The sequence below is a fragment of the Microtus oregoni genome, unplaced genomic scaffold (assembly GCF_018167655.1).
Source record: "Microtus oregoni isolate MIOR12 unplaced genomic scaffold, Mior012 000069F_ref0000032, whole genome shotgun sequence".
Lineage (NCBI taxonomy): Eukaryota > Metazoa > Chordata > Mammalia > Rodentia > Cricetidae > Microtus > Microtus oregoni.
The window spans coordinates 8241285-8268270 of NW_024543976.1; the positions used below are offsets into that span (position 1 = coordinate 8241285).

The 26986-nt window shown below is 45.1% G+C and overlaps 1 protein-coding gene across 1 annotated transcript in view; it reads left to right on the forward strand.

The window, feature by feature from the left end:
- Positions 1 to 138: 138 nt before the first annotated feature.
- Positions 139 to 26986, forward strand: part of LOC121440676 (alpha-aminoadipic semialdehyde dehydrogenase) — a 31146-nt gene continuing 4298 nt past the window's right edge. The window contains exons 1-16 of the mRNA XM_041641473.1: positions 139 to 369; positions 1448 to 1501; positions 3097 to 3162; positions 6207 to 6287; positions 6832 to 6955; positions 8524 to 8656; positions 10206 to 10250; positions 10821 to 10898; positions 15390 to 15487; positions 17401 to 17442; positions 19001 to 19095; positions 21289 to 21373; positions 23115 to 23221; positions 24249 to 24365; positions 24529 to 24626; positions 24767 to 24840. Coding sequence (XP_041497407.1) covers positions 178 to 369; positions 1448 to 1501; positions 3097 to 3162; positions 6207 to 6287; positions 6832 to 6955; positions 8524 to 8656; positions 10206 to 10250; positions 10821 to 10898; positions 15390 to 15487; positions 17401 to 17442; positions 19001 to 19095; positions 21289 to 21373; positions 23115 to 23221; positions 24249 to 24365; positions 24529 to 24626; positions 24767 to 24840 — 1489 coding nt within the window. The 5' untranslated portion in view covers positions 139 to 177. The remainder of the gene's footprint in view (positions 370 to 1447; positions 1502 to 3096; positions 3163 to 6206; positions 6288 to 6831; positions 6956 to 8523; positions 8657 to 10205; positions 10251 to 10820; positions 10899 to 15389; positions 15488 to 17400; positions 17443 to 19000; positions 19096 to 21288; positions 21374 to 23114; positions 23222 to 24248; positions 24366 to 24528; positions 24627 to 24766; positions 24841 to 26986) is intronic.

A 26986-nucleotide genomic window follows, 5' to 3' on the forward strand; every position in this document is an offset into this window, starting at 1 on the left:
TCGGCTCCCGGGAGAGGGGTCTGCCCAGTGGACATTCGCGGAAGGGGGTGGGAGAGGAAGGTCCTCCGTGGACTGGGCAGGGGGCGGGGCCTGCCCTGCGGACTCTCTCGGGCGGGGGGCGGGGCCATATTTCCGGGACTCCCCTGCGGCGGGGGCTTCTGGCGTTTTGAGCTCGGTATGTGGCGTGTGGCTCGCACGGCGTGCGAGCAGACTGTGAAGAGTTGCAAGCTTTTCCGCCCTCCGTGCAGGCCTACCGCCCTCATGTCCACTCTGCTGATCAATCATCCCCAGTATTCTTGGCTGCAAGAGCTGGGGCTCCGCGAGGAAAACGCGGGCGTGTATAATGGACACTGGCGCGGCGGAGGAGAGGTATGCGAGCGCCCCGGAAAGTGGCAGCCAAGGATTTGCCTGGGAGGCCAGGAGGCGGGCGCCCCCATTACCATCGTCTCTTGACTGGAACTGTGGGAGGATAGACAGGGTGGGAAGTTTTAAATTCGTACAATAGAAGTTTTCTCACAAAGACAAGAATAAGCGAACTTTAGATTTTAGCGCCGCGAGGAATCGATGGAGGTTTTGGAGCCTCCAGGAAGGCTAAACCCCAGGGCTTAAAACCGTATGGCAGTTTTATTTGGGTTCTGTTACAAGCTCGACCTGGCTAAAGTCTTGTGAATCTTTTTCACCTTGAAGACTTGATTTTCAATATTTATTGCCCAAACTTGTCACGGTAATAAAACGTTTTCTAGAATGCAGTAGACAGGTAAGTTATAGTTGCCCAAAACTTAGGAGGGTGTTGCGTAGTTTCAAAGGAAGGAAAGGAAGCTTTTTCAGAAACCTGACGTTCAGCTGTACCAGAATCTGCTTTGGTACAGAAAACACAACTTCTTTTCAAGGCTACCGTTGACCGTAGGAGAGCCAGGTGATTTTTAATTGTTGTGTAATTGGGGGTTACGTTCTGTTGTCTCTTTATAAACAAACAAACAAACAAACAAAAAACCTCTTTGCCCTCAGCTGCTTCTTTTGTGGCTTTAGTCGTTAATGGCTGATAAAATGTAGCCTTTTAGATGCGCTTCAGTCTTATCTTTCCACTTGGAAACCTCCAGTTTCATCAACCCAGGCTTTTTTGTAGTTTGGACTTGGGCGGTGTGTTTCCAGACCAGAGAGTGGGCAGAGCAGTAAGTTAAACTGTCAGTTGAATTTCTGGTTACCCTAAGTGAGTGTGTTGTGCGCCTTGACCCTAGTATTTAGATGACCAGCTTGTGGATTTTACAGAAAGTTCCCCATGCATAGACAAGGAACCCAAGACTGCTCTGAAGAGGGGTTAATCATAACAGAAGTTACCCTAAAGGCTCCTATTTTGCTTTTCTTTTTCGATTTGGTTTTCTCCTCAATTAGGGAATGGTTCTAATTTCCATGTATGGTCGTCATCTTTTTGTTTGTCTCCTTCAAGGTAATTACGACCTATTGTCCTGCTAACAATGAGCCAATAGCAAGAATCCGACAGGTAAGTTGCTGAAACTCAGGCTGTTACAGGGAACTGTGCTAGGTCTTTAGAGGCAAAGGTTAAGATCAGCACAGATGTACAGAAGTGAGGAATCATGTACTTTCTTGCCATTGTGAGCCTCTCTGGGGGGTCTGCTCACTCTGGCTTGGTGGTATTAGCTGGAAAAGGTACATCAGAGAGGATGAGACAGAGGCTTTTTTTCCTTTTTGTTTGAATATAAGATACCTAGCCTAGAGCTTGCTTTTAGCTGACTTTTGACTTAGCAATAGGCGTGCAGCACCATGCTAGGTTTTTGCTGGGGCTTGAACCCAGAGCTTCGTGCATGCTAGGCAAGTTGAACTGCATTCCTGGTGTCCTTGGGTATTGCTTCTGACTCATTCCAGAGGTTCTCTTTCTTTTTTTAAGAATGAAGATTCTGATTTTTTTCAAATCTGGACTGGAGCCCATGATTGAACTTTCTAATATGGGTCATATGTTGTATCCAGATGAGGCTAGACCTTTTGATTTGAAAAACGAGGCTTTAAAGCACAATTGTGCTGTCTTTTCTTGTATTAGATTTTAGCTGGTGTTTCTATATATGCTTTAGTTTTATTTAATATTTCTATATCCCTCCCCCCTTCCCCAGCTAGCTGGGAACTGAACCCAGGGCTTCAGCTATGCTCGTCAAGAGTTTTGCCCCCAGCTACAACTCCAGCCTTCTGGATTGTAGACTGTTGAAATCATTATCGTCTTGAGTCTTAGGGAGAGAGAAATTTCCACTCTTTTTTGCAAAGATGTATATATATTCTAGAAGGCAAGTAACTGTGGTCAGTTGCTGGGCAGTGGTGGCGCACATGCCTTTAATCCCATCACTTGGCCGGCAGAGGCAGGCGGATCTCTGTGAGTTCAAGGCCAGCCTGGTCTACAGAGCGAGTTCCAGGACAAGCTTTTAAAGCTACACAGAGAAACCCTGTCTTGAAAAACCAAACCAAAAACAAAACAAAACAGAAACCCACAACTCTCACCTCAAAGGGAATAGGATATAGCCTTTTCTGGAGCCAGATTTGAGTAACCACCACACCCTGAGAAACACAGCCAGGTTACTCCAGGTTGCTCCCTCAGGGAAGCTGTCTCTTAGAGTTTTATAGTCGCAGGGAAATGAAAGTTGTACGTCAAGGCAATAGTGGGTACAGCGAGATGGGGGCTCCGTCTGTTATCTGATGACATTCTCTACCTTTGGGACTAGTGGTCTGTTAAATTGATAGATTCCAGAAGATCTTTTATCGGTTAGCCACAAAATGATCCGACAAACACTGAGGTGAGCGAGGAATTCAGGGGTCTGAAACTAGCTCAGGGTAAGGTACTTAGGCTGCATTCCAACCCCTCTGCATCTGTTCTTTTTTTTTTTTTTTTTTTTGAGACAGGATTTCACTGTGTACGCTTGACTGTCTTAGAACTCACTCTGTAGACCAGTATGGCCTCGAACTCACAGAGCTCTGCCTCCTGAGTGCTGGGATTAAAGGCCCTCTGCAGTTCTAATCAGTATCTGCAGACACAGCCTCTTTCTGGGAATTCTCACTCTTTCTTCATTCCTTTTCTCTCACCCCAATTCTTAGGCCAGTTCGGAAGACTATGAAGAAACTATAAAGGAAGCCAAGGAAGCATGGAAAATGTGGGCAGAGGTAAGGATGCGTCCCTGGTCCCCACTGCCGAACAGGTCACCTGCTGTAATTATGAAAGACAGATAAACATGAGACAGGGCTGAAATGTGCGATCTTGGGGACTGTGTTAATTTCCTCCCTGGTATTCACAAAATAGTGTTCTTCCCATTTGGGATTATAGGGATGGGTAACTTTAAAATCGATGAAAACTCTTATGGCGTAAACCGGAGCCAGGAATATTCTCCCCCAAAACTTGTAATTGAGCAAAAGAAGGGGAGCTCTTTGTTCTGTGCGCCTGCTGCCTCTCCTCCCAGACTGGTCAGGGACAACATGTCTTCACAGCATGCCTGGCTCCAGAGCAGGCACACTGTTTTCTCAGGGCTAAGGAGCTCCTATTGGCCACGAGGCAGAATCTGCCTCCTTCGTCTTTGCTCACCATCCATCATGGGTTAAAAAAAATAAAGTCAAAGTGCGGCTGCTCAATGGGTGGTCGCTCACACCTTTAATCCCAGCATGCGGGAGGCAGAGGCAAGTGGATCTCTGTCAGTTCGAGGCCAGCCTGGTCTACAAAATGAGTTCCAGGACAGCCAGGACTGTTACACAGAGAAACCCTGTCTCAAACAAAACAAAACAAGCAAACAAAAACAAACCCAAAAAACAAAGAGCCAAAGTGAGAACTCTGAGGGGCTCACTGAGCCTCCACTATAGGTCGGTGTGGAGGGGGAATCGGGAGAGAAGGAGTCACTAGGGTTTTCTGGCAGCCCTCTGCCTCCATCAGAGTGTGTTCATGAAGAGGGGAGATGAGGGATGTTTGTCTTCAGGAGTTGTCATGAGGGTCATATCGTTTAATCAGGCATTGTTTGCAGGTGTTCATGGTGGAGCTGGCACATGGCGAGCGTCAGTACACCATGATGCCATGTGTTGGAGCCTGAACTTGCGTCCTCAGGCTTGGTGGCAGGTGCCGTTACCCACTTAGTCATCTCAACAGCTCCCTGGCGTTTTGGTTTCTCTTTTTGTTTTAAGGATGATGCAGTATGAAAATCAAATTAGTCTTAACTCCAACCTTGCCAGTACAGATGTTGTCAGAGCTGCCGTTGGGTATTTCTCCCCCAGCTCTCATGTGTTTACTCCACTGCTGCGATTCTTCTGTGCACGTTACATGACGTGTGCACAATTTCAGGATCACTTTGTATGCCAAAAAACTTAATGAATACTTTTAAAAAGTGCTTGTTTTTGTATGTCTGTGAACATGATGCGTGTGTGTTGGCACATGTATTATGGAGGACGTGTGGTGGTCAGAGGACATTTTTGTGGAATCACTTCTCTTTGACTTCACATGGGCCTTGGAAATCAAACTCACGTTGCCAAGGGCATCCTTTCTCCCCTTCTTTCTTCTTTGTCTTCTTTTTTTTTTTTTTTTTCCCTGCGATATATTGTATGGAGGCCAGGGAATATCTTCTGGTCTCAGTCTCCCAATGCTGGAATCAGACTCTCCTTTTAATGAGAAATATTTTATGCTCATGTGTGTCTATTTAGAGTAATACAAGCATGTTTGAGAACAGTTTATGCGGTTTCAGGGTCTGTTTTCCTAGACTGATTTTAAAGACTTTATTTGGTGCTGATGGTGATGGTGGTGGTGATGTGTGTGTGCCATAATGTGCATATGGAGGTCAGTGGTCAGTTTTGTGGAGTTGGTTCCCTCCTGCCATCTTAGTGGGTTCTGGGGATCGAGCACAGGTCACCAGACTTGAGCAGCAAGTGTCTTTAGCTGCTGAGCCATCCTGTCTCTCTCCTTTGCTGACTGTCCCCCTTGCTACAGTGGCTGCTGTTGCTGTCTTGGTAATCTTTCTGAAATGTTGTGCTCTATTGCCTTTTCCAATTTAGGTTCTCATTTATTACTTCAGCATCTTGCTCCACACTGCCAGATTGCGTTCAACATTCCTTCAGCAGCTTTTGCGTTTTTGAGTCGAGGTGGAGTTGCTGGATAAGTTAGGCCAGCCACTCTCGGATGAGAGCGAATTGGATGAGTGGGGGATCTGTTTGTTGGCATGTGAGTTAAGCAATTGAGTTCAAAGTTTAGTGTAGAGACAGCTTGTTCTAATAGTCCTCTTGGGCTCCGGTCGTGTGACAGCGACTTAGAGATGGCTGGGCCTCAACGAAAACATCAGAGCGGGCTGTCCGGTCCACAGCCTCCCTCGAGGACCCTCCCACGGAGCCCCGCTGCTGCCCTCTGTCCTCCTTTTGGCTTTGCTGACCTCACAACAGAATATTGCTTCATTCATTCCAGTTAAGCCTAGAAGTTCCAAAGGGAATATTTTTCCTTAAAGGAAGTAAAAAAGTATAAATACAAAGGAAAAGTAATTTATAAAAGCTGCTTCATTTATTTGTTTGTTTGCTTATATATTTATTTTGAGAGAGGGGGTTTAACGTAACTTAGGGTAGCCTCAAACTTGATAGAGCCAAGGCTGGCCGTGAGCCCCTGATACTGCTGCCTTCCCGAGTGCTGGTGTTACAGGAGTGTGCCTCCGTGCCTTCGCTGAAAACAGGTTTCCGTCACCACCGCCAATAAATAAAGGCTTTAAAATCAGTCTGGGGAAACAGACCCTGAAAGCACATAAACTGTTCTCAAACATGCTTGTATTACTCTAGATAGACACACCCAAGCTCTTAGTGACATCTCTAGCTACAGAGGCCCTGGCCTTTCCCACCAGCCCTTTATCCTTCATGATTCCTTCTGTATCTCAGGCCAACTCTTTCCATCCTTCAGGATTCAGCAGAGTCTGCGCTTAGATTGCCCCTGCATCTAGTCTTGTCATTTTCGCTTTCAGTAATTGTCTTTAGACCATCAGCAGTGGACAATTGTTTGTTGCCTTTTCTTCTGTGCCTCCCAAGAAGAGATTCACTCCAAGGATGTTTAGCCGTATCACAGTGCCGACGTAGCTCTAACGAAAGCCTCTCACGACGAAGCTGCAGTCTGTTCTTCTGCGGCGCACATCTGGCGCACATCTGACAGTGTGCTACACACAGACGTCTACTTTGACACCAAAATTCCACTCTTTTCTTAGATTCCTGCCCCAAAGCGAGGAGAAATAGTGCGGAAGATTGGCGATGCCTTGCGGGAGAAGATCCGGGTGCTGGGAAAGCTGGTAAGGAATTCTTTCGAGTCTATTCGTGATCTCTTGAGTAGAGAACAGGCTCTCATAGTTTTCATATGTCCATTTTGTTTTGTTTGAAGCTGAGGTTTTTGCTGTGTTGTCTCACCTTGGCTCACGTGATCCATCCCTCTGCCTCAGACGCCTAACTGCTGGAGTTCTGTGGGCTTCCTTTCCCCACTAGACTGAATCAGATTTAAAAGGATCAACATTGTATGTGTGTCCTAAGGTTGTGATTTCTAAGAAAAACAAGTTTTGAGATCCATTGTTTTAGAGAAAAGTGAAAAAAGTATGTGGTTTAAAAATCATTGAAATAAATCCATTATGCATGGTTGAAATTCCCAAAGAATTAAATAGACAAATTGTATTAAAAATAAGACAAAAGCAAGTAAATAAAGAAGTAGAAAGATAAAAAACACCAGAAAACAGTTTTCCTTAGTTTCTTGTTTACATAAAATAATGTTTTATTTGTCCTCAGCTTCATATTTTAAATACAGATTCTACTGGAGAAATTCTACTTGGATTTCTATATTTTTAGGTGTCTTTGGAGATGGGGAAGATCTTAGTGGAAGGCATAGGAGAAGTTCAGGAGTATGTGGACATTTGTGATTACGCGGCTGGCTTGTCAAGGATGATCGGGGGACCCGTCTTGCCTTCTGAAAGTAAGCCGGGAGTCGCTGAACCAAGTGTTTGGAGTTGTGGTACAGAGCTTCAAAATGTCCGCAGACCAGTGAGATCGGGCGAGATGGCTTGACGGGACGCCTGACAACTTCGGTTCCATTCCCAGGCCCCCCGGAGTGGAAGGAGAGAACTGAGTTTGTTGCCCTCTGGCCTCCACGTGTGTGTGCACACAGACCCGCGCACCAAATCCTTAGGTTTTAGAGTTGAGGGCGGTGTCAGGGAATTGGTAGCTGTAATAGAGCGAGTGGAGGATAGCACCATATGCACGTAGTGGACTTCTACCCCAGCCTGGGGGATGCTATTTAAAAAGGCCTCTCAGGGAAGTTAGCCTAAGGCCTTGAAGGAGATGGAGCTACGGGGTCGAATACTTCAGGTGGGGAAGGGGGTTGTGGAAAGTCAAGGATGGAGGAACATGGACGTGGGGACTGCCTTACTTCGGCACAGCTGGAGGACACGGTGCAAGGAAGGATCCCTGTTGGGAGGAGTTTGGACTTTACCCTGAATAGCTGCAGCATCTGTGCCGACTGTAGAAGCCTCCAAGTGAGGGATTGATGGCAGTAGGATGAAGAAGGGAGAGCTGGAGTGAAGGCTAGCCTTGCCAAGCAGGAGTTGGGGTGCTGGCCTGCAGGATGGCCTCAGTGTGAGGTGCTATGCTGGGAGGTCCCCAAGCCTGCTTCCAGTGTGAATGATGACAGGAAGGGCCACTTTCCTACCATGTAGCAGTGTGTAATTTTAACCAGTCAGCATTTCTTGGTCCAACCAGCTATTGGTGAAAATAAACTTTTGTGGGATTAGCTTTAAAACTGACAATTGCAATTTGAGTTTTGATTTTTTTTTTTTTTTTTTTAATACGGTGTCTCATGTATTCTGGGCTGGGCTAGAACTTACCATGTAACTGAGAAAAACTTAGAACTGATCGTTCTGCCTCCACCTCCTGAGTTCTGGGATGACAGGCAAGAGCCACCACACCCAGTGTATGCTATGCTGGGGATCCAGCCCAGGGCTTTGCACATGCTAGGCAAGCAGTCTACCAAATGAGCCACGTATTCTGCCAAAATATAACATTTCTATTTGTGCTTTTAATTTCCTTGCAGCGAATATAACATTTTTGTAATCCAGCACGAGCCTATAACACGACCTTCCTTGTTCACGTTGGAGAGGTCAAGAGACAACATAAAGAACATGGATCCAGATCTGAGAATCACGTGTTCTGAGCTCTGCTTATATCTTACCCTTTGGGTTCACATCTCCTGGGGGAACTTCCCACTGCCTCACTGACTTGTCCCTAACTTCCAAATGGGACCCATAATGCCCTTACCTCTGTGGCTCCTGAGGTATGAGGTATAATGAACATTATTAAATTCGCTGACGTGGTATAGTAATCAACAGTTCTGTTTTTTATTAAGTGATATATTCATACCCTTTGGCTGTGTGAGGTGATCCAAGGAAGCAGCAGGAATCTTCTGGTCTGGTACATGCACGTCTGACCTGCAGAGGCATGGTTTAGGATTTTATTCTATTAACATTTATGAATATTTACACATCTCAGGACCTGGCCACGCTCTCATCGAGCAGTGGAACCCGTTAGGCCTGGTGGGGATCATCACTGCCTTCAATTTCCCCGTGGCCGTGTTTGGCTGGAACAACGCCATCGCGCTGATCACAGGAAACGTCTGCGTTTGGTAAGCTGGGCTCGTTCTCCTGTCTCATGGAAAGAAGAGGATGAATTTATAGCAGTTGTGATCGCTCTGCTCTGCTCAAAGGGATTTAGATGTGTTAAAAGTGTTTCCCAAACATTCTCAACTAATACATGAAGTCACACGTGCTGATTGTCTTCATTTTCAATTTGTATTTTACCATCAGTGACGTGTTTGGATATAGTAGTGTCCTCTTCCCTCCCTGCTGTTCTCCCTCTCAGCGCAGGATTCGTACCTGATACGTTCTGATACGAAATACACCTGGAGTTAGGCTCCATATGTTAATGGCTCAGCTTCCAGTTCAGATGATTTATTTATTTATTGGAGGAAGACTTTGCACTCTTTCCTCTGTCTTCTAAGTGCTGGGATTACAGGCATAAGCTACCTTGTCCAGGATTTTTCTAAATTGATTTTTTTTTTTGAGATAAGATCTCACTATGTTACCCAGGCAATCTTACTGCCTCAGCCTCCCGAGTGCAGAGACTACAGGCATGCAGCAGTGTGCCCAGCCAAATTTATTAGTGTTAAATACGCCTTCAATAGAATATTCTCAATCTCTCTATAAAACAAAGTGTAGTTTGAAGGCGTAACGATTTGGTACCATCTTGCTGAGGGAACCAATGGTTTCTGTTTTGAGATTTCTCCTTGCTGAGACCAACTGCTTGATAAGAGGCAACTTACAGGGGAAGGGTTCTTTTGGATCACAGGTGGAGGGCGGGGTACAGTCTGTCACACAGAGGTGCTCACATCCGGGCAGTCAGGAAACAGAAAGGAGAAGCCTAGTATTCATCTGGCTTTCTCCTTTTTTTTTTTTTTTTTAAGTTTCTTCCTTTTTTTATGCTTACATATATTTTTTTGGTTTTTTGTTTGTTTGTTTTGTTTTGTTTTTATTATGTATACAACATTCTGTCTCAATGTATGCCCACACGCTAGAGGAGGGCGCCAGATCTCAGTACAGATGGTTATGAGCCACTATGTAGTTGCTGGGAATTGAACTCAGGACCTCTGGAAGTGCAGCCAGTGCTCTTAACCTCTGAGCCATCTCTCCAGCCCTGGCTTTCTCCCTTTTATTCTGTCCTGGAGCCCAGCTATAGGGCGCTGCTCCCCATGCTTGGGGTGGCTCTTCCCCCTTCAGTTGGTGACCTCTGGAAGCACGTTTCTAAGCGTGTGTGGTTTCCATGCTGGGTATTTCAGCACTGCCCAGGCAATGCTTCCTTAGTCCACTCAAATTGACAGTCCTAAGTAAGAACCGTACAGGGTTGTGTAGCTAGCTGGCAGCTCCGACGGTCCTGCAGCAGGTGGGCTCAGCATTACTTGGTGTGGGTTGATGTTCATGAATGGATAAGTTTCCTTATCCATTGTGCCCAGAGACACCACCTAAAGGATAGGTTTCCACTTCAGTTACTAGAGTTATTTGTTGTCTAATTGGACAGAACCTTTTCTCCGTAACTTTGTTTTTCTTTGTAATGAAAGGTATTTGCCTCTCCTCAAGTTAATTTTCTTTCTCTCGCTCTCTCTTTAAAAATGTCTCTAGGAAAGGAGCGCCAACAACTTCTCTTGTTAGCATAGCCGTCACAAAGTAAGTATGTGTAGCTTTCTTTTTCCTGGGCATGACAGAATTTTGCAAAGATGATTGATGAGCACTGCTTTTTGTTTGTTTGTTTTGCTTTGTTTTTTTTGTTTTGTTTTTTCAAGATAGGATTTTTCTTTGCTCTGTCTTTAACAACCCTTGTGTCCTATAACTTACTCTGTAGATCAGGCCGACCTGGTGGTTAGGGACAAAAGAAGAAAAGCAAGGCTTCATCCCTGTACTTCCACGTCGACAACACTCCAGCCTCCAGTCTGCCATATTGACTCAGATGTGTCTTCGTAGTTGGGCATATTTGATGAAAATATGTTTTAACCACTCATTGCTTTCCAGTTCCTATTCATATTCTGTATATGTTTTCCTTTAGCACTCTGTTTTAAACCCAAACTTCCACTGTGTTTGCAAACCTTATCTATAATCTGTGAGGAAACCCCAGGTCGAGTGTTTGAAGAGTCAGAGGGCAAGTTGGGAAGGGAGGTTACGTGAGAGGGATTTCTCTCGTTTATAAAAATGTTCCGAGTGAAATGGTTGGCTGAGCAGTCTCTGTCGTTTCCTTCCTAGGATCATTGCCAAGGTTTTGGAGGACAACCAGCTCCCTGGTGCCATTTGTTCCCTGACTTGTGGTGGAGCAGATATTGGGTAGGTGAATGGTTGAAGAGCATCCTTCTGTTGAAGGACCCTGGGTTGATTGCTGGGAGTCTTCCACCATAATAACCAAACCCAGTGTGGCTAAAGAGGCGAGGAACCTTCTGTGGGCGGGTAATACTGTAGACCTGCTGTGTGTTAATCCTGTAGACCTGCTGTGTGTTAATCCTGTAGACCTGCTGTGTGTTAATACTTAGACCTGCTGTGTGGTTAATACTGTAGACTTGCTGTGTGGTTAATACTGTAGACCTGCTGTGTGTTAATACTGTAGACTTGCTGTGTGGTTAATACTGTAGACCTGCTGTGTGTTAATCCTGTAGACCTGCTGTGTGTTAATCCTGTAGACCTGCTGTGTGTTAATCCTGTAGACCTGCTGTGTGTTAATACTGTAGACCTGCTGTGTGTTAATACTGTAGACCTGCTGTGTGTTAATCCTGTAGACCTGCTGTGTGTTAATACTGTAGACCTGCTGTGTGTTAATACTGTAGACCTGCTGTGTGTTAATCCTGTAGACCTGCTGTGTGTTAATCCTGTAGACCTGCTGTGTGTTAATCCTGTAGACCTGCTGTGTGTTAATACTGTAGACCTGCTGTGTGTTAATACTGTAGACCTGCTGTGTGTTAATACTGTAGACCTGCTGTGTGTTAATACTGTAGACCTGCTGTGTGTTAATCCTGTAGACCTGCTGTGTGTTAATACTGCAGATCTGCTGTGTGTTAATCCTGTAGACCTGCTGTGTGTTAATCCTGTAGACCTGCTGTGTGTTAATACTGTAGACCTGCTGTGTGTTAATACTGTAGACCTGCTGTGTGTTAATACTGTAGACCTGCTGTGTGGTTAATACTGTAGACCTGCTGTGTGTTAATACTGTAGACCTGCTGTGTGTTAATACTGTAGACCTGCTGTGTGTTAATACTGTAGACCTGCTGTGTGTTAATACTGTAGACCTGCTGTGTGTTAATACTGTAGACCTGCTGTGTGTTAATACTGTAGACCTGCTGTGTGTTAATCCTGTAGACCTGCTGTGTGTTAATCCTGTAGACCTGCTGTGTGTTAATACTGTAGACCTGCTGTGTGTTAATACTGTAGACCTGCTGTGTGTTAATCCTGTAGACCTGCTGTGTGTTAATCCTGTAGACCTGCTGTGTGTTAATACTGTAGACCTGCTGTGTGGTTAATACTGTAGACCTGCTGTGTGTTAATACTGTAGACCTGCTGTGTGTTAATACTGTAGACCTGCTGTGTGGTTAATACTGTAGACCTGCTGTGTGTTAATCCTGTAGACCTGCTGTGTGTTAATCCTGTAGACCTGCTGTGTGTTAATCCTGTAGACCTGCTGTGTGTTAATCCTGTAGACCTGCTGTGTGTTAATCCTGTAGACCTGCTGTGTGTTAATCCTGTAGACCTGCTGTGTGTTAATCCTGTAGACCTGCTGTGTGTTAATACTGTAGACTTGCTGTGTGTTAATACTGTAGACCTGCTGTGTGTTAATCCTGTAGACCTGCTGTGTGTTAATACTGTAGACCTGCTGTGTGTTAATACTGTAGACCTGCTGTGTGTTAATCCTGTAGACCTGCTGTGTGTTAATCCTGTAGACCTGCTGTGTGTTAATCCTGTAGACCTGCTGTGTGTTAATCCTGTAGACCTGCTGTGTGTTAATACTGTAGACCTGCTGTGTGTTAATACTGTAGACCTGCTGTGTGTTAATACTGTAGACCTGCTGTGTGGTTAATACTGTAGACCTGCTGTGTGGTTAATACTGTAGACCTGCTGTGTGTTAATACTGTAGACCTGCTGTGTGTTAATCCTGTAGACCTGCTGTGTGTTAATCCTGTAGACCTGCTGTGTGTTAATCCTGTAGACCTGCTGTGTGTTAATCCTGTAGACCTGCTGTGTGTTAATCCTGTAGACCTGCTGTGTGTTAATCCTGTAGACCTGCTGTGTGTTAATCCTGTAGACCTGCTGTGTGTTAATCCTGTAGACCTGCTGTGTGTTAATACTGTAGACCTGCTGTGTGTTAATACTGTAGACCTGCTGTGTGTTAATACTGTAGACCTGCTGTGTGTTAATCCTGTAGACCTGCTGTGTATTAATCATGTAGACCTGCTATGCTCTTTAGTGAATAACCTTCCTGAGAAATACTTGTGTTTTAGTTCTTGACCTACTGATTGTTAGCACTTATATTTTTGACAGATAATAATTTTCTGATACATGAGTTATCCAGAGAACTATGAAACAAAGCTGTGACATTGCTCTCCATGCCTGAGGAATTAGCCTAGTGGCATTTCCTTAGCTGATTGTAATAGGAGACAGGGGATATATAGCCCAGGAAGATACGGAGGTGGGAGGGAGGGTAGAGTGTTAGTCTAGCATTCAGGAAACTCAGGATTCAGTTCCTAGCATTTAGTATGCCAGGTATGGTGGCACATGCCTGTAATCTCAGAATTCTGGAGGTGGAGGCAGGAAGATCAAGAGTTCAAAGTCATCCTCAGCTACACAACAAGTTTGAGACCCTATCTAGAAAAAAAAGGACTGGGTTTTTTTTTTGTTGTTGTTGTTGTTGTTTTTTAACTGCCACAAGATTCATATGCTGTAAAGCCATCTCTTTGAAACTGTATCGTATGGTGGGTTTTTGTTAGTTTTGTGTTGGTCTTGGGGTGGGATCCCAGGAACTCTGTGTGTGTACTCTGTGTGTCCCACTGAGTTGTACCCTCAGCCCCTGCTGAGTGGCTTGGAGAACATTCATTGTTGTGCAACTTTTGCTATCTTATTCCAGGGTATTGTCCACATTCACTTCCCACTGCCTTCCCCAAGTTTCTGACAGTCACTGATGTACTTTTTGTCTTGAATTTTTCTTTTGGTGCCATTTTGTATAAATGGAATCATATAATATCAGCTCTTTTTTTTCTTAACACTATCTTTATGAGTCTTTTGCTTAGCATAAGGTCACACACAGCCTCTTGAATCTGGAGTTGACTAATACTGTTCTGAATCATCAGGAAAGCTGGGGTCACTATTTTTTTTTTTAAACCAGCTTCCCCTTTGACCAGGGAGGTTTCCTACGAGTCAAGGCTATCACCGTGCTGCTCTAGATGTTAGGTTCTTACTTCTTTGTTCATATGGATGAGAATGATAGAAAACCTATCTCCTACCTCCCTACCCCCATAGTAGCCACTGAAGTGTTTTTAAATGTCACCGGAACATGAGTTTTGTATTCTTTGGCCTACTCTGTTCTTGCAGTCTGGATATCCTGTCCTTCTGTTGGCCTTGGCATTGCTCAGCAGCATACGTAGGATCTGGCTAAGCACAGCCACCTGGCATGCAGGCGCTCACGCCTGTGGGCTGAACCTGGCGAGTTGTACCTGAGTAATTTGCTCAGTCTGTCCAGTGTGCAGGCCGGAGCAGGGCTACCCTGCGTTGCTCACGTTGAACGGAAGCACAGACAACTGAACGGTGACGTTTCAGTCGGTAGTATTGGAGCTGTGTTCCTGAGAACCAACTGGAAATCCCAGAGCAGTTTTTAATTGTTTAAAAATTGTATATTTTTTGGGGAAATTTTAGTTGGGAGAGAAAAGGGGGTTCAAAGGAGGTACTGATTTTGGAGAACTCAGGGTAGCGGACATGACTTGAGCTTTGATCCTCTTGACTTCACCTCAACTTCCGGGATTATAGGTATAGACCGCCGCATCCAGTTTTGTGTGGTTGCCTTCTGAGTGCTAGGACGCAAGCTACACCCCCAGCCCCAAGAGAAATGTGTGTTATCTGGGTCCTGGAGTTAATTGTGAGCAATTTGACTTCAAGGCAGTCCCTTACTAAGTAGCTCAGGATGGCTTTGAACTCACTCTAGCACAGGCAAGCCTTCAGCATGTGCTCTTCCTACCTCAAGCTCCCAAGTCGCTGGGATTACAGGCTTGTGTTATAGATCCAGTCCTTTTCTTTTAAATAAAGCCTGCATGAGTACCACATGTGTGCCTGGTGCCTGTAGAAGCCAAAAGAGAGTTGGGTCTTCCAGAACTAGAGTTATGTATGGATGGTGGTGAGCTACCATGTGGGTTCTGGAAATTGAACCTGGGTCCTCTGGAAGAGTAACTGGTCTTTTTTAACTGCTGAGCCAGCACCCCAGCCCCAGGTCTGGCTATTCTTAAAGGGGTCGTATTGCAGATCAGGAGCCTGAAAGCGCCTGGTGCTCATTAAGAAGGCACAAGGAACACGTTGTCTCTGCTCCCTCTCAGTACAGGAAGAACTCTCTTCATGATCTAAGGAGGTTCCTTTAAGGGCTGTCATAGCTCACAGAGCAGGTCGACTTGCTTTCCCCGTGCTGCTACTTGTGAACAGTTTGTTTCCTTACCTCATGCCTTGGGATAGACTTCCTTGTAACCTTGTCTGTCTTGCCAAGGGCTCATGTCATGCTTCTTGCTGGTACTGCTGGGTGCCATCATTTCTAGGTGTTTTTTTGCCTGGGTGACTCTCTGTGTTCCCTTGCAGCACAGCAATGGCCAAGGATTCACGTGTGAACCTGCTGTCCTTCACCGGGAGCACTCAGGTTGGGAAGCAGGTGGCCCTCACGGTGCAGGAGAGGTTTGGTGAGTGTAGGCTTTGTGATGAGGGTTTGAATCAGTATATGATATCTGCAGGTCATTGCTGGACCTGGTGGTGCACGCCTTTAATCCCAGCACTTGGGAGGCAGAGGCAGGTGGACCTCTGTGAATTCAAGGCCAGCCCCGTCTTTATAGTGAGTTCTAGGCCAGCCAGTACTATATTGTGGCCCTGCTTTCCAAAAACCCAAGAAACTGAAAAACAGCAAACCAAACAAAAGGCTCAACAAAATAAAGAATAAGGTCAATAAGGTTGTTTAAAAAATTATTTTTCAGGGCTGGAGAGATGGCTCAGCGGTTAAGAGCATCGCATGCTCTTCCAAAGGACCCGAGTTCAATTCCCAGCAACCACATGGTGGCTCACAACCATCTGTAATGAGGTCTGGTGTCCTCTTCTAGCAGGCATATATGCAAACAGAATATTGTATCCATAATAAATAAATAAATATTAAAAAAAATTATTTTTCAGTGTAGCAACTATGAGTGACTTAAAAATGAAATTCAGAAAACAATTCCACTATGGTGACATAAAAAAATAAAACACACATAAATCTAAAGTAGTGTTAGTCTTTGTGAGAGTAGCTAATGAAAGACATTAAGACCTAAATAAAGCCATCCCATTTTCACTTTTCCTGGTGTTTAGGCTTATTAAGATAGCAGTTCTTTTCAAGTGATCTCTGGGCTCAGTGTAGTTAATATCAACATCAGCTGTCTGTTTTGTGTCAAGCGACAAATTGATGCCAAAATTCCTATGGCAATGTGAAGAATGCTGGATATCTGAAGCAATTTTGAAAAATATTAGTGATGGAGAGCTCATACTTCCTGATTGTACAACTAGAAGTCATAGAGCAATGGGATAGAACCAAGAGCCCGTACATTTATTGCTCATGGGTGTCTTATCCTCTTCTTGACACAATTGCCAGACAATTTCAATGGGTAGGAGCAGTCTCTTTTGACAGGTAGTGCTCGGACAAGTAGATAGCCACTTGAATTAGTATGAAATTTTTCCTTGTCTTATTCTAAACCTCAAACTTAACTAAAAATGCATGCACAGACAGACAGACAGACACACACACACACACACACACACACAGACACTCACATGTGGAGGTAAGAGGTCAATTTGCAGGAGTCGATTCATGCCATTCATGTAGGTCTTGGGGATTGAACTCAGGCTGCAGGCTTTATTTGCTGAGCCATCTTGTCAGCCCCTAATGAATTTCATTGCTTAAAGGATCGGGGGTGAGGGTTTGTTTATAGGCTCACAGGTGCCTTACCGGTTGCTACACTGCTGAAGAATTGATCTCTCCCTGCTCCACCAACCATTAACTGTATATAAGTCCCCAGGCAGCAGTGGGACCCCACGAGTCCACTTTTCCATGACAAGTGTTGACAGGCCCCATCTTATATGGGTAATCACACAGCTCCTTTGCACTAATTTGCCATAGCCACATCCTGCCTGGAAGGCACCGGCCCCTACTACTTTGGAGGGCGTGATAGCGATGTCCCATCCCATTCATGGTGGGCGTTCAGCTGATTCTCAGTACTTTGACCAGTTATGAGTTCAGTGCAGTCACTGCTCAGGGAAGCTTCCCTGACCAACGTGGACAGCAGCAACAGCTATGTGCATAACGCTTTGTCATTTACTCTCCCTAGAAACACGCACATGCATGGGCTCACACGCACACAGTGTGTGCACCTAATATCCATTTTCCGTGTATTTCTCAAGAGCACATTCTTGTATGTAACTGTTGTACAATGTTGTGATTGTCATTAATATCATTGTTAAGCTGCTTGAATAATCAGAAAGTAAATGAAAAAATAACTAGAATGGCTCTAATGTGAGCCAGTGTGCACTGAGTACTGGAACAGGAAATAATTGTGTCTGTTTTCTTTTAAAGGGAAAAGCTTGTTAGAGCTTGGAGGAAACAATGCCATTATTGGTAAGGCTGCTCTTTCCTCTTTGCTTTCTGTGCAGTCATCTTGAATGTGTGGGACTTGCATAGAAACGCATCCTTTCCCAAGCCCTGTGTGCTTGGGACTCTGTGCCCATCTTTAGGAATTTTCCTTAGGAGTCAAGACATGAGCTTGGCTTACAGGAAGACGGTGCTTAAGAAACAGGATAATGTTGGGAAAAATGTTACCTGGGGTCCTGAATGTGGGCATGAGACTTCTGTTGTCTCTAACGTGGCATTACTTCTTCATGCTTTTCCTTATCTTGTTCTCTAGAAACTGGCTATGTGCTCTTCTAGAATAATCACTTATTTCCTAAGTGACTTGCCTATTGCTTTAGGTTTCACACACACAAAGTTGACCTTTAGCGGAGTATTGGGGGCTTTCATGTTAGGAAGGAACAATTTTTTTTTTAAGATTTTTTTTTTTTTACTTTTAAGTGTGTGTGTGTGTGTGTGTGTGTATTTGTGCAAGTGGGTGCAGGTACCTGAGGAACCAAAAGAGCCATCAGCTCCCCTGGAGCTGGAGTTATAGGGGCTTGTGAACTGCCTGACATAGGTGTTAAGAACCACTGGGGTCCTCTTGAAGAGCAGTACATGATCTTACTCTACTGAGTTATTCCCCTGTGCACCCTGTGCAGCGTTTAAAGCAACAGTTTGCTCATCTGTAATGTAGGCTAATGATGCCCCAGTCTGAATGGATGGAGGGAAGGACTGAAGCACTGTGCTCTGTGCTCTGAGATCTGATGTCAAGAACACAGCTAGTACAAAACCTCACATTTACAAGACCCTGGATTTGGCCCCCCAGAACTGGGAGAACAATTAAATAGTGGATTACAGAGTTGTGAAATGGATAGGAAGTCTAGGTTGTGTGTGTGAAATGCCTCTTTATATCTTCCTGATCCGAGGATGCTTAGGTTGGACAGGTTACAGCATAGGAGGGGACAGTGGCGGTAAGATTCCGGAAGGCACAAGGAAGCAGGGATTGTAAGTCATAAATTAGCCTCCTACAGGTTAACCTTGTAAAGATGACTTTTCCTCATCTTCGGGGAGAGGAAGAGGAATGGAGGAGACGGTAGTGATAGGACGTTACCTGGATGTCTTCAGGGAAAGCTGGAACAGATTTTGATCATCTCCTGCAGCAGCGACAGGCTATCTCATGTAGGAACAGGAAGCTTTGTGGCAGTAGGGATGGACTAGGACAAGCAAGCAGCCTGATGGTGGCAAAGCTCATTGAATTTTCATGGAGCAGTAGTGAGGGGTCTCTAAAACAGAGGTGAAAGGTGACATGATCCAACCGAGACTCAGTTTACCTGTGTATTGGGTAAAGGTTGTAGTTTCCATTGCTCTGTCATTATATACCCTCCTCTAGAAGAAAAGCACACCTTCCCCCTTGGACGTGTGACTCTGTACCATGAACCGTCTGTTCTGCAATGATTATTTTTTTGATGTTACTGTATTTTCTAAAGGCATTGCTTTATACTGCTTAGCAAATGTTCTCTCTGTCTGCCTACTGCACACTGATGGTGCACACTTTTGTTTCTTTAAGCTTTTGAGGATGCAGACCTTTGCCTGGTTCTTCCATCAGCTCTGTTTGCCGCCGTGGGAACAGCTGGCCAGAGGTGTACCTCTGTGAGGAGACTGGTGAGTGTGTCCACAAACATGCTTGAGATTGTCCTTCTTCTTCCTACGAATGTGTATGTGTCTGTGTGTGTTGTGTGCAGGCGAGCTCAGAGGGCCCAAAGCAGGTGTCAGATCTCCTAGAGCCGGAATCCAGGTGGTTGTGAACTGCTCAGTGAGGATCCTGGGAACTTGTTGTAATAGGAGCGGCGGGGCTGCGTCCCCAGCACCCCGCCGCCCGCACGGCTAGCTTTACCCGAAATAATTACACGGAAACTGTATTCTTTTAAACACTGCTTGGCCCTTTAGCTCTAGCCCTTACTGGCTAATTCTGATATCCCGATCAACCCATCTCTAATAATCTGTGAGCACCGGTCTTACCGGGAAGATTGTAGCCTATGTCCATCCTGGGTCAGAGCTTCATGGCGTGTGTCTGCCCGGGAGCGGGGCATGGCGTCTCTCTGAGGCATCTGCTCCCGAGAGGAGAGCTGTCGAGTCTGAGCTCACTTCCTCTTCCTCCCAGCATTCTGTTCTGTTTACTCCTCCCACCTATGTTTTAACCTATGAGGGCCAGCCAAGCAGTTTGTTTATTACTTAGCCAATGAAATCAACAGATTGATATGACACTCCCACATCAGGAACCAAACATGGATCTTCTGGAAGAACAGCAAGACTTCTTTAACTGCTAAGCCCCCCGTCCTGCTTTTTGAGCACCCCAGTTTAATGAACTCTGTTGACTGGGCGTCATAGAAGAGTTACTAGAAAAATATATTCCCTAAACATGAGTGGCTGATGTGTGCTCCTCCTCTACTCCTGTGATGGTGGCAGATGCTAAACCACCCTAAGCTGCAGTGGGCTCAGGTGACGGAAGCTGGACGCAGAGGTGATGCCAATTTTGAGTCAGAGTCCATGGCTAACATGGACTAAGTCCAGTGTCTTCTAGGAGATCAGACGAGTCAAGTTCTAAAACTGTTAACTAAACAGTTGCTCTGCTTTTTCCTAAACATTTCAGATATTGTAAGTGTTGGCCTCGAGTCTCAGATTTCACTCAGTGTGATATGGCTTATTGAAAAGCAAATGACTGTCACGTCCATTCTTTTCTTAGTATTTGGTTTGAACTGAGGTGGTGGCATGCACCTGTAATTCCAGGACTTGGGAGGGTGAGGGTGAGGTGAGAGTCCTCTGAGTCCAGGAGTTTGCGTTTAGCTTGGGTAGTATTTTAAACACACACACACACGTCGGTATGAGGAGGTATTGTCTAGCTTCAGTGTGTTCAGTGTGGGGGATGTGGGTAGTTGAATTTATATACTAGATTGAGTTGGATTTCAATTTAGAAATAAATCCTCGATTTATTTGTTTGTGGCTCTCCTATAGTGAAAGACTACAGCGAAATAAGTTTTAGGTATACAATTTGGCTACATTTACATTTAAAAGCTGCCACAGAGTCATAGAGGAACTGGTTCTGTGTAATTTTCCCTCACTCCCAATTATGAGCAAATGTTTTATATAAGACTGATTTCTAAACCAGACCAAGTTGAAGAATAAGTGACAATATGATCTTTAAAAACATGATTTATTTTCATGTGTGTGGATATTTTGTCTGTGTGTATATCTATGCGCCTCATGTATGATTGATACCCTCAGAGGCTAGAAGTAGTGTGTCAAATTCCCCAAGACTGGAGCTACAGGTAGATGTTTGTAGCTTAGCAGGCCAGGCTCTTAGAAACTTGATACAGACATGGTTTATGGTGTTTTCTTTGATTGCATTTTTGGGTGCTTTTTTTTGCTTGAGACAGAGTCTCATGTATCCCAGGCTGGCCTCAAGCTATTGTGTAGCTGAGGATAGCCTGGGACTTCTAATCTTCTTGCTTCTATCTTTCTAATACTGGGCTCATAGGCATGCGATATACCATATCTGATGTGTGGTGCTGGGGAAAAAAACCAGGGTTTCCTGAATGCTAACATCAGCATGACCGGCTAACCTGCATCCCTAGCTTTGGTTTATGGTTTTACTTCAACATCCATCTAGAAGAGGTGGTTTATTTTCATAGTTAATATTAAAACTAGAAAATATATATTAAAAGCATGGGTTCGGTTTCTTTTCAGAGATGATAGTATTTTAGTAGTTACTAATCAGTACTGTTGAAGAACTTTTTTACTATCTCAGGATGTGTATATTCATCTTGCTATTCCCCTGAATGCTTGTTCTTTACGTAGTTTTTGCACGAAAGCATCCATGAGGAAGTTGTATCAAGACTGAAAGGTGCCTACTCACAGATCCGTGTTGGGAACCCCTGGGACCGTGAGTAGCTGGTTCTTTTCTTAAAAGTTACTCCCTTTTGACAGCTGGTGCTACCTGTACTTCTGAGCTTTTGAGTTGGAGGTAGTGGTGGGTGCCCTTTTCTGAGAGTTCTGAGGGCAATTTGATGACCTGTCTTCCTAGGTTGAATCTCATACTTGATATGTAAGAGCTGAGGTCCTGGTTGTGTGGGGTGGTGATTGAATAGGGTGATGGTTGGGTGGGGTGATGATGGTAGGGTGGATTGATAGTTGGATGGGTGGTGATTGGATAGAATGATGGTTGAATGGGGTGATGATGATAGGGTAGGGTGATGGTTGGGTGGGGTGGGATGATAATTGAGTTCTTTTTCTTTTTGCTGCTGTATCCTTTCTAAGTCACCACCATCTGCAGGGAAAGTGTTCGAGTCCCTAGACCTGCTGCTTCCACAGCTCTCTTGCATAGTAACCAGAGTGGTTTCTAAGATGTATTCAGTGCTGGGCATGGTGGTGCATGCCTTTGAGCCTATTACTCAGGAAGAGGTAGAGGCAGAACTAGCTAATCTCTGTGAGTTTGGGGCTAGCCTGGTCTGCATAGTAGTTCTAGGCAGATAGAACTGCATAGTGATAGCCCATATTTTATAAAAGCAGGGGAAGAGACAAGGGAAGGGTTGGTTTGGGCCCGGGAGGATGGCTCAGGGTTAAGAGCACATACTGCAGAGACCCAGAGCGTACATATCAGGTGATTCACAACTGCTTTTTGTGTTTGGGGAGTGGGTTGATACATTGTCTCTTAGTGTCGCCTTAGTGACTGGCCTTGAACTCAGAGAGATCACCTGCCTCTGCCTATTACATGCTGTGATTAAAGACATGCACCATCATGTCCAGCTTTTAAAACATCTACTAACTCCAGCTTCAGGGGTCTGACGCCTCTGGCCTCTACACTCATGCCTTCGCCTACACAAACACAAGCATACACATAATTGGGAATAAAAATAAGTGAAAAAATGTAATTCACCCTTTGGCTAGGGACACTCCAATGATCTTACTCTGCTTAGACTAAGATCAAGATTCCCTCTGTGGCAGATTCCCAGGCTTTTATGATATGGATTCCTTCCACCTTGCTTATTGTCCACTAGATCCCCAGCCACTTGGCCTGGGCTCCAGTTTATCCAACTTTCCAGTGTTTTCAAGCATTCCTGGTTCTTTGCTGCTATTTCCTCTGCTAGAAATAACTTTGCTGAGGTCTTCCCATGATCAACGGCTACATGCTTGCAGAGGTTTAAGTCCCTGAGGTTCCTTCAATGCTCTCGTTTCTGGCAGTTGGTCAGTCTACCCCGTAGAGCTGCACACTAGCCACAGAGATTATAGTGGTCTTCAAGAGTGAGCACACTGTTATGAACATGCCACTCCTGTGTTTTTAGGGCATCACTTTGATAGCCCTTCCTCTACGGTAGGGTTTGGCAAGCATATTCAGTTTGCTATCTGCATATGTCTGCCTCACAGCTACCCCTGCTCATTTGCATATTATATATAGCAGCTTTCAGACTACAAAGGCGGGGTTGAGTAGTTGTGTTGGAAACCACATACTTGATAGAAAGCATAAGATGCTAAGCATCTGGTCCTTCACAGCAAAAGTTGCTGATTCCTGCTCTTAACTGAGGATAGAGGGAGGAGGGTTTAGCCTCTTAATTTGGAAAGCCACTAACATAAAAACACCATGCCATTTGAGGGCAAAATGAAGAGCGTCTCTTTTCTCTCCCCAGCGAATATTCTCTACGGACCACTACATACCAAACAGGCAGTGAACATGTTTCTTCGAGCCGTGGAAGAAGCAAAGAAACAGGGAGGCACAGTGGCCTTCGGGGGCAAGGTATTGAGAGTTGTGGGTGGATAATGACAGCCTGTGTCTTTCTTTCCCCTGAACTCAGATTGCTGAGAAAAGGTGGGTCCCAGAAGGGTCCCAGATGGATGCTCTTCTTCGCCCCATTACAAGGGAAAAAGGGTTTTGAGGAATGCATGATGACAGAATAGCCCTGAGACCCAGAAGAAACTGTCAGAATAATCGCCCTCGAGTCAGTCCCTAGGACTAGTTGTTACAGAAATTGGGTCCACCCTTGTGTGAGACCTGAGTTCATGGTTCTGTCGACCCATGCAGGAACAGGTAGAGTTGCATGCAAACAGTTTAGAGTGCAGGGCTGATGCAGAGCTTAGAGTGCCAGAGTTCAGTAAGTGGAGAGGTTGTATGGGGGCTGGCTACGCATGCGTCTTTTTGGAGTTTTATGCAGTGAACATGAATTCCCTGGGGCATGCGTAACAGAGTATCAGAAACTGGTTTGGAAACACTGGAAACTGGATGTTGAAGACCAGTACCGAGTACTGGTGATGTTTCCCTGGGTTGTAGTTGAGTCCTCAAGTGACCTTACCCCAAAGGGCAGGGGACACTGGCCGTATTGGTTTAGGTCTGTTCTGCTGCCTTCATTTATTACGACTGATGGCCTCCCTGAGGGTCACACGTCCAGATGCCATCACTCCGAGTCTTGGTCATACTCAGTGTGTGAACTGGGGTAAATGCTACTACTAAATGAATTACATAATGGGTCCAGATTGCCTATTTTAAAATGAACTCAAAAACAAGCATTTCAGCCGTCTGCCCCACCAAATAACGTTATTGCAACACACAGTATGGTTTTCCTCTCCAAACTCCTTTTCTGTTTTCTCTCTGACAAATAGGAGCAGGAGGGTGCTTTCACTCAAACAGGATGCTGCTTTGGAGAAAACAGTTACCTGTAAATGCTGTTTTGTTTCTCTCCTCATAAATGTAGGAAGGATGACGTCCTCCGATCCCAAGTCTGGGGAAAGGAAACCCATCCATTCTTTTTATCTTCTTTCTGCTTAAGGTGATGGATCATCCTGGCAATTACGTAGAGCCCACCATTATCACCGGCCTGCCCCATGATGCCCCCATCGTGCATGAGGAGACTTTCGCCCCAATTCTCTATGTCTTCAAATTCAAGGTAAAAAAAAGAAAAAAAGATCTAAGCCATGAAAGAAAACGGATTTAGCAAAGCGTTGCCTCTTGGTTTTCTTTTGTGCACTAAAACTCTGTTCTATGCTGTGAGCTTTGACCTGAGCACCGTGGCGCTGGTAATGCTCACAGCTTCTGGTCTCGTCCTCTAGAACGAAAGAGAGGTCTTCGAGTGGAACAATGAGGTGAAGCAAGGACTCTCGAGTAGCATTTTCACCAAGGACTTGGGCAGAATCTTCCGATGGCTTGGGTATAACATAGTCTGTTTTGAACGTCTTTAAACGTTTGACGTGGTTGGTGGGTGGATTGTGTCCATGTGAGAGCCGCACTATCTGGGCTTTGTTCTGTTTTGATTTCTGGTGTTCTCACTGTCCCTCTCCTCGCCCACAGACCCAAAGGTTCAGACTGTGGCATTGTGAACGTCAATATTCCGACCAGCGGGGCTGAGATTGGTGGTGCCTTTGGTATGTAGAGACTCGTTTTTTCTTTTTAAAAGTCACTTTTGGTTTGGTCCTAGGCTGATATGCCTGCTAGGCCAACACTCTACCACTAAGCTAAGAGCCTCTGCCCTCCTTTCCACACTGAACAGCAAAGGAATAGTAGTGTTCGCCTTTAGTTTGTCCAGAAATGGAAACCCAAGCTGGGTGGTTATCACACGTGCCTTTAATCCCAGCAAAGCACTTGGGAATCAGCGGCAGGTGCATCTCTTGCATTTGAGGCCAGTCTAGTCTACAGTGTGAGTTCTAAGTCAGCCAGGGCTACGCAGAGAAACCTTGTCTCAAGAAAACAACAAAACAAAATAAGAAATGGAAATACAGTTTATATTCTGCAGTAACCCGTAATCTGGTATGCCGGAAAGCGCGTGCACTCCAACCCAAGTTCTTACCAGGGTCCTCATCTTCTGCTTAGATTGGAGCAGGGCCCTTAGCTCAAGATACATGAACCTTAAAAGTCAGTATTTTTTTTTTTTTCTAGACAGAAGATCCCAGTTCCAGAAAGGTTAAAACTTTTTACTTCAAAGCCAGGAAACTTAAAATATAATACGTGTGCAAATACACATGCAAAGTAGACTTAGAAATTGACTTGGGTGATGTGGAATGAAGAAATGACAGACACCTGTACAGAAAAGCTGAGAACTGGTGGTCTGTGCAGTTCGGTGGAGACACAGAGCAGCAGCCAGGGAACTCAGTGCATTTACTACTTACAGTATGAACAGGAGGAGGAGGCAGGTTAGCTAATGTCCACAGGAAGTGCTGCGGGGGATGTCTCAGATTGCAGTCCTCGGGATGAGGGAGCTGCGCTTGAAATGTTCAGCACACACGGATTTTAGCCAAAGACCAACTGTTGGTGTGCACCCGTCCTTGGACCTAAGGAAGGCCTTGCTATTCTCATGGGTCTGAGGTGTTGGGGTCCTTGCATGGCTGTGCTCATGTCAACAGCATGCTTTCACTTAGGACTTTACTGTTCCCTCCCCAGATTTCACTAGATGAGATACTAAGTCGTTTATTTTTCTGGACCCTTTGAGGACCCTATGAGTTACTGATGTTTACTGATAGCTTTTTTTAGGGGGTACATGTTAAGTTTAACTTGTTAAAAATTATTCATAGTGGGGCAGCAAAGATGGCTTAGTGGGTAAGGAGGTTTGCCACCAGGCCTGAGACTCTTTTGAGTCCAATCCCTGGATGCTCGAAGGAAAGAACTGACCTTGGAGGTTGTCTTCTGGTCTTTACACTTAGAAAATGTATACAAAAATTAAAAACAAGTTAGCCAGAATGGTTGAGTGTGGTAGCCCATTCTTGTAATCCCAGCTCTCTGTAGGCTGAGGCAGAAAGATTGCCATAGTGAGGCTTACCTGGAGTGTGTACCAGGCCAGAAAGGCCCAGGTTGGAAAAAAGAAAGACAATAACAAAAAACCCAAAGCAAAAATCCAAAGTATAGTAAAAATAAGTGGCCTCCCAGAACCTCCTTCCTCCATACCCAACTTTACATATTCTCTCCCTCCCTCTCTCTCTCTTTCTCTCTCTCTCTCTCTCTCTCTCTTTCTCTCTGTCTCTCTCTCTCAACATAAACACATGAAAATCAAACAGGCCAAAGACCAATGAAACAAAAAGAGAAATGTCAAAACTAAATAAAAGTTAAAAAAAAAAAAGAAAACCAAAAACACCCCATGGAGTTCACTTTGTTTTGGCTGACTACTCCTGAGCATGGGGCCTGATGTGGAGTGTGGCTGATAAGTACTTTAACATGCCACTGAAGGAAACCGATTTCCCTTCGCCATTGGAGTATCGCTTGCCAACAGTCGCTTAGTTAGGGCTGGGGCCCAGTCTTCATTTCTCCCTGTTGGTGCTGGGACCACATCTGACTTGAACCTGTGAAGGTTTTGTGTGTGCTCCCACAGTCTCTGTGTTCATATGTGCATCCGTTTGGTTGTGTTCGGGGGAGACTTTGCTGGGACCACCATCAGCTCTGGCTCCTGCAGCTTCCTCTTCCACACACATTCCTGAGCCTTGAGGGAGGGGCCTGATGGCACCCCCTTTTAAAGCTGAGTGCTCCAGAGCCTCTCTGCATATTGTTTAGCTCGGGTCTCTGTTGCTTTCCTTCTTCCTTTTT